Source organism: Engraulis encrasicolus, chromosome 18 (assembly GCF_034702125.1).
Source record: "Engraulis encrasicolus isolate BLACKSEA-1 chromosome 18, IST_EnEncr_1.0, whole genome shotgun sequence".
NCBI lineage: Eukaryota > Metazoa > Chordata > Actinopteri > Clupeiformes > Engraulidae > Engraulis > Engraulis encrasicolus.
This window is the reverse complement of record NC_085874.1, coordinates 28,159,292-28,164,322: the sequence shown is the minus strand read 5'-3', so window position 1 is coordinate 28,164,322 and position 5,031 is coordinate 28,159,292. Positions and strand designations below refer to the sequence as shown.

General features: G+C 41.5%; 1 protein-coding gene across 1 annotated transcript in view; it reads right to left on the bottom strand.

The window, feature by feature from the left end:
- armc2 (armadillo repeat containing 2) overlaps nt 1–4,533 on the bottom strand; it is a 56,096-nt gene extending 51,563 nt beyond the window's left edge. Inside the window, exons 1-3 of the mRNA XM_063222132.1 lie at nt 4,453–4,533; nt 2,963–3,275; nt 849–921 (exon numbers count right to left, since the gene is read on the bottom strand). Of these exons, the coding sequence (XP_063078202.1) occupies nt 849–921; nt 2,963–3,195 (306 nt within the window). The 5' untranslated portion in view covers nt 3,196–3,275; nt 4,453–4,533. The remainder of the gene's footprint in view (nt 1–848; nt 922–2,962; nt 3,276–4,452) is intronic.
- Nucleotides 4,534–5,031: the final 498 nt, after the last annotated feature.

Here is a 5,031-nt window from a genome sequence, read left to right as displayed (position 1 = left end):
TCTACTCTCTAATCTAGACATGCATGACAGGCATAGAGAAATGCCACAGTACAGCAATAATCATTAACCAGTTTGTGTAGAGCTCCTACGACAAGGCTGTTGTTTTTTGTTGTAACAATCAAGTCGTAATCTGTTTCTCCACAGAAGATGTTGCCTTTGCAGTTTTGTTGAAATTTCTTTAACCCATTTTAGCCTAAGCGCTTTTTGGGAAAAGGTACCCTCTGCCTATTAAAACCTAAATATCTCTGCCTCTGAAGCACATAAAAAAAAATATGCATTTAAAAGCTAGGACCCTCATTTTGCATTAGAATGTGTTCATTCAGCTCTGGCATACCCACATTTTTCATAAAACCGCTCAAATCTGAAAAACCTGAATGCAGCAATGTGTCTCCAGGCTAAAACGGGTTAAATGCAATTCCTAAAAGCATTTGCATTGAAATGCAATCCATTCATTCTGTTTCCATTGGCTTATTTTGTAGATTATGTGATGGACGTGTGTTTATGAGATGGATTTATGCTTATGTGACTCAATATTTATTCTGTAGTTCCAGGAACTTTCCCATGGGGCTCGCAGGCTATAGAGCACAATAAATAAAAGGATTTTTTTTCACTGCTGCTGCGGGTTTATAAAAAAAACAACAGCACCTTTAGAGTAAAGTGACTAAGAAGGTCAATATACTATTTTCCCTACCATCCAATTTGCTAATGTCAGCATTTGTCAAGACATACTATGCATTTCCTTGAAGGCACTATCATATGCCAATATAGTAAACCTCATGGACACTGATTCCTTGCTATCAGTCCCCTATTTACAGTCCCACAAAAAATTCAAAAATTCCATTTCTCACGTGATCAAGTGGAGAGAGGCGGGTTCCGGAACCCGGTCTGGAGTCTGGCGCTTCAAAGTTGCGGGCATGCAGACTGAAAGAAATAGAGGACAACGAAACACAAAACAAATGTGGACTGGTGCACTCCATATCATAGATGATTTGTAATGACAATGAGCGCATATTAACAATGCGGACAATTTTTTAAGCAGTTGGATTGAATGCACCAAGGCTTGTACTACAGTGCAGTAATCTATACTTAAAGGGACACTGTGCGGGATTTTTTATTGATTATTATGTTGTTACCTTTTTCATGAATATTTACCACCACCATCAAATTCAAAGTGTTTATTATGGCTGGAAAAATTGCACTTTTCATACATGAAAAGGGGGATCTTCTCCATGGTCCGCCATTTTGAATTTCCAGAAATAGCCATTTTTAGCTGCAAAACTGACTGTACTTGGGCCATACTAGAAAATATTAGTTTATTAGGCCTACTTAGTAAACTTTCATGAAAAGATCAAATTTGGAAATAGGCAACCCAGTTTCAATGAGCAGCATAGTTGCAGTACCTTTTTTGACCATTTCCTGCACAGTGTCCCTTTAAAGGATTCTCTGGACAATGTAAATGTCTCCATCCTCGAAATTTGTTATCTGCCTGGCTGCTGCTCTGTTCCATGCCACCTGTCATATCGAGTTGATTTGATGACGCGTCAAATCAAATCACTCAGAAATGTTCCAATGGAATTTGTAGGCGTTATTTTTTCTTCCGGTGATTTGACGACACTTCAAATCACCATTTCTAAAACAATGAATAGCTTTTAGGCCACACCAATTTAATTTGTTGGTTCTCGGATTCGCCTCTTGTATTTTGTAACAAAATGGAAAAAAAAAAAAATCAGTTTCAATACCCCAAAAAATGAAATCGCTAAAAAAAACGAAGACTGCATGTTTTCATGAACGGGGAGGTGTCTCTTTAGTAGTTGGAGGTCATGTGACGTAGAGAACCAATAAAACCACTCCTTTCAACATGCCGATTACGACTAGCGAATCAGGAAACGTGTTACATTCAAACATTTACAGACAAACATGCAATGGCAAGTTGAAGCCCCTGTGGGTTAGCAGTAGCAGCGGTGAAACACAGTATTGCTCTTAGTGGAATTACTGGAGTGGGATAGCAGTTTAAAAAAAGAAAAACAACAACTATTCAACTGTTGAATCATCTTAGTTTATTCAAACCAGATTAATATAATAATTGCCCTGTGAGCTAATTTTGTGCCTGGTCTATTTGGCTGCCTTAATTCCCTTCTACACTGTCCTTCTCCATGTCCAGGTGTTTGCCTGTCTTGCACCTTCCTTTGGAGGTCCATGTGAGGCTGATATACAGGTGGTATAACCACACGACTAATTTTTTTTTTTTTTTTTTCGCCGTCTCGCTTCAACTTTTTCCTGAAAAAATCCGAGAACCAACAAATTAAATTGGTGTGGCCTTATATTTAATGTAAAGGTATTATATCCAGTGGCAGCATAATCCCTGTTATAATGTGGTCAAATACAGAGATAAGGCACAATATTGTTTGAAAGGTGAATTCTGCTGTCTGAAGTCTGTAGGCCTACACTGTATACTGTACATGATATGCTACCATAGATAAAAGCTGAGTTCATGTGTGTGTGTGTGTGTGTGTGTGTGTGTGTGTGTGTGTGTGTGTGTGTGTGTGTGTGTGTGTGTGTGTGTGTGCATTTCAAAATGGCATTTACAAGTTTTGACAAACACAGGTTTAAGTCTCCCTCCTCAACCTCTCACGATCATTCTCTCTCTATCTTTCCTCTCTGTGTCTCTCCTCTCCCATTCCATACAGTGGCTCTGACCCACAGAGCAGTAAGGGCCGGTAAAAAATGACCGACTGACCTGGGGCTGAAGTAGTGCATCAGGCTAATTCACCCATGGGCTGCTTGCATGGCCATGAGGACCCTGCCTGAAGTCCCACCCAGCCTGGGTAACTTCCCAAACTTACCCCGTCTCTCTCTCTCTCACACTTTTTTCCTGTTATGATCTTCACTGTCCTATCCACAATAATAAAGGCATAAAAAGAGCCCATGAAAAAAAATCAACAACAAAGCAAAAGCGACTGACCTGAATGAGGAGGGGGGCCGTGCATCTCGAGGGCGCGAGGAGCCCTCCCCAAACAGCTGCCGCTGCTCCTCCCTGGGGGTGAAGGGTCGTCGGGTGCACAGGGTCCTCAGCGACTGCCGTGCCTCCTGCACGATCTCCGCACTGGTCTTGGGGACGGCACCGGGACTCGTGGCAGTGCCGGCACCGGCCCGGTAGAACGGGCGTCGGGTCTCACCACGTCTTCGTTCCATCATCCAACCAAAAAAAGTGATTCAGGTGGTACCGAGCCAAAGTGGTTAAGCCCTCACCATGACCTCAGACAGACCCTGTAATACTATGCACATGGATTCAAAAAACAGCTCTTTATTGAAAACTCCTTATTAATAAAAACGTTTTATTGTCACTATACAAGTTAAGAAACACAATGAACAATCATATATTCTAACTTAATCAGTGCAACATGATTTTTCAGTAAGATTTTATTGAGCAGTTTATTAAAATAATAGAAAAGATAAGCAACGTGGAAACGCAAAGCAAGAAATTGGTTGATTATCTATCATGATTATCTCTAACTGGGTTCGAGGTTTTTCAGAAACCAATTCCAATGTTTTAACACCACGGCCCCTGTTATAAATTAGTTACCAGAATGGTAATAACCAAGTGTATTACTAAAGGCCATGTGCAAATGCAATCAATGTCACGGTGACTATTACAACGTTCCAGTGGTGGATAAGGGGCTACTTACATTGCAGCACAACTAAAAACAAGTGAAACAAAATAAACATACAACATTGTGGGGGGAAAAAACACCTGGGGTCTAGACCTCCATTCTCCCCAGTAACCCTCTGAAAATAGCTATATAATGTAGCCTACAGTACAGGTACTCCACATTTTTGAAAGGCAAACCCCAGACAAAAACACGCACTGTTCACATCAGCACAGCAACAGTGAACTTCAGACTGTCGGGCTTTTTTTAAATAAACATGTTGCATCCAAAACGCCAATAAAAACAAAGTTCCCAAAAGAAAACTGTCATGAGTTTGCATAGTTACGAGTCTTCCGAGAGTTATGCAAAACCCTGGAGTGAGTGGTGTTTGCTCGCTCGCTCAGGCTCGCTCACAGCAGTGTGCCTTTGACAGCGCGTGCGTGCGTAGCTCGTCACCATGGAGACCAAAATGAAGCGGTTGCATGAGAGTGCTCAAGTATGACAACAAAAGTGAATAGTGCTAGGTTTTTGCCAGCAGCAAATACACTACTTTCCAAAATAATGATGAAAGTATACCGTGATAAAACATTGATAGTATGCAAATATGGAATCATTTTCATAGTTGGTAAGAGTTTAAACGTTTTGTACAATGCCCTGTGTGAGTTTGTTGAGCAGAGCTAACATTACAAAGGAGCGCTAACTTGTAGCCGAGGCGCGTTTCAGCAAACCAGCAATACCCTACTCTATGGGTACTAGGCCCAATGCAACAAAAGGCAATTAATCTCACGCCATCGCGTGCGCTTACCTGTGATTGTATTTCATTTTCGCCAACAGCCGTTCGTCGTGTGACTAATTGTACTTAAGATAGAGTAACTGACACTCCTGCTCCACTTCTGTGGACATCTCTCTCCTGGTTACCGCTGCTTCTCAGTGATGTCACATGACCCATTCCCAGTGCTTCTCCCTCGCGCTTGGATCATGGAAGTCATGTTATGACATGGGCCTGTCGATTTCTGCGTGTGTTGTTCAATATCCTCCTTTTCCTATTTACAAATACCGTTGTCTGTGTGTAATGTTGTGAAATCTCATTTTCATTAGGCTTATCTTTTGACAATAATCACTTTGTAATTACTCTTAAGCCGGTCTGAAGACAAACCTAGCCTATTATTTTCAATGCCTCTCTCTTTCCACTTACTGACAACTGAGCCATATCTCACTATTCCGTGTCAATGCTATAACCATATCAGCAAACTTTTTCATGCCTGCAGCAGGGCCAGATTAATGCACAGGCTAGATATGGCTGCAGCCTAGGGGACCTCACCTGCCAGGGCTCCCAGCCAAAGAGAGGGGATCATGCAGAAATATAACAAGACGCGGTATTGAT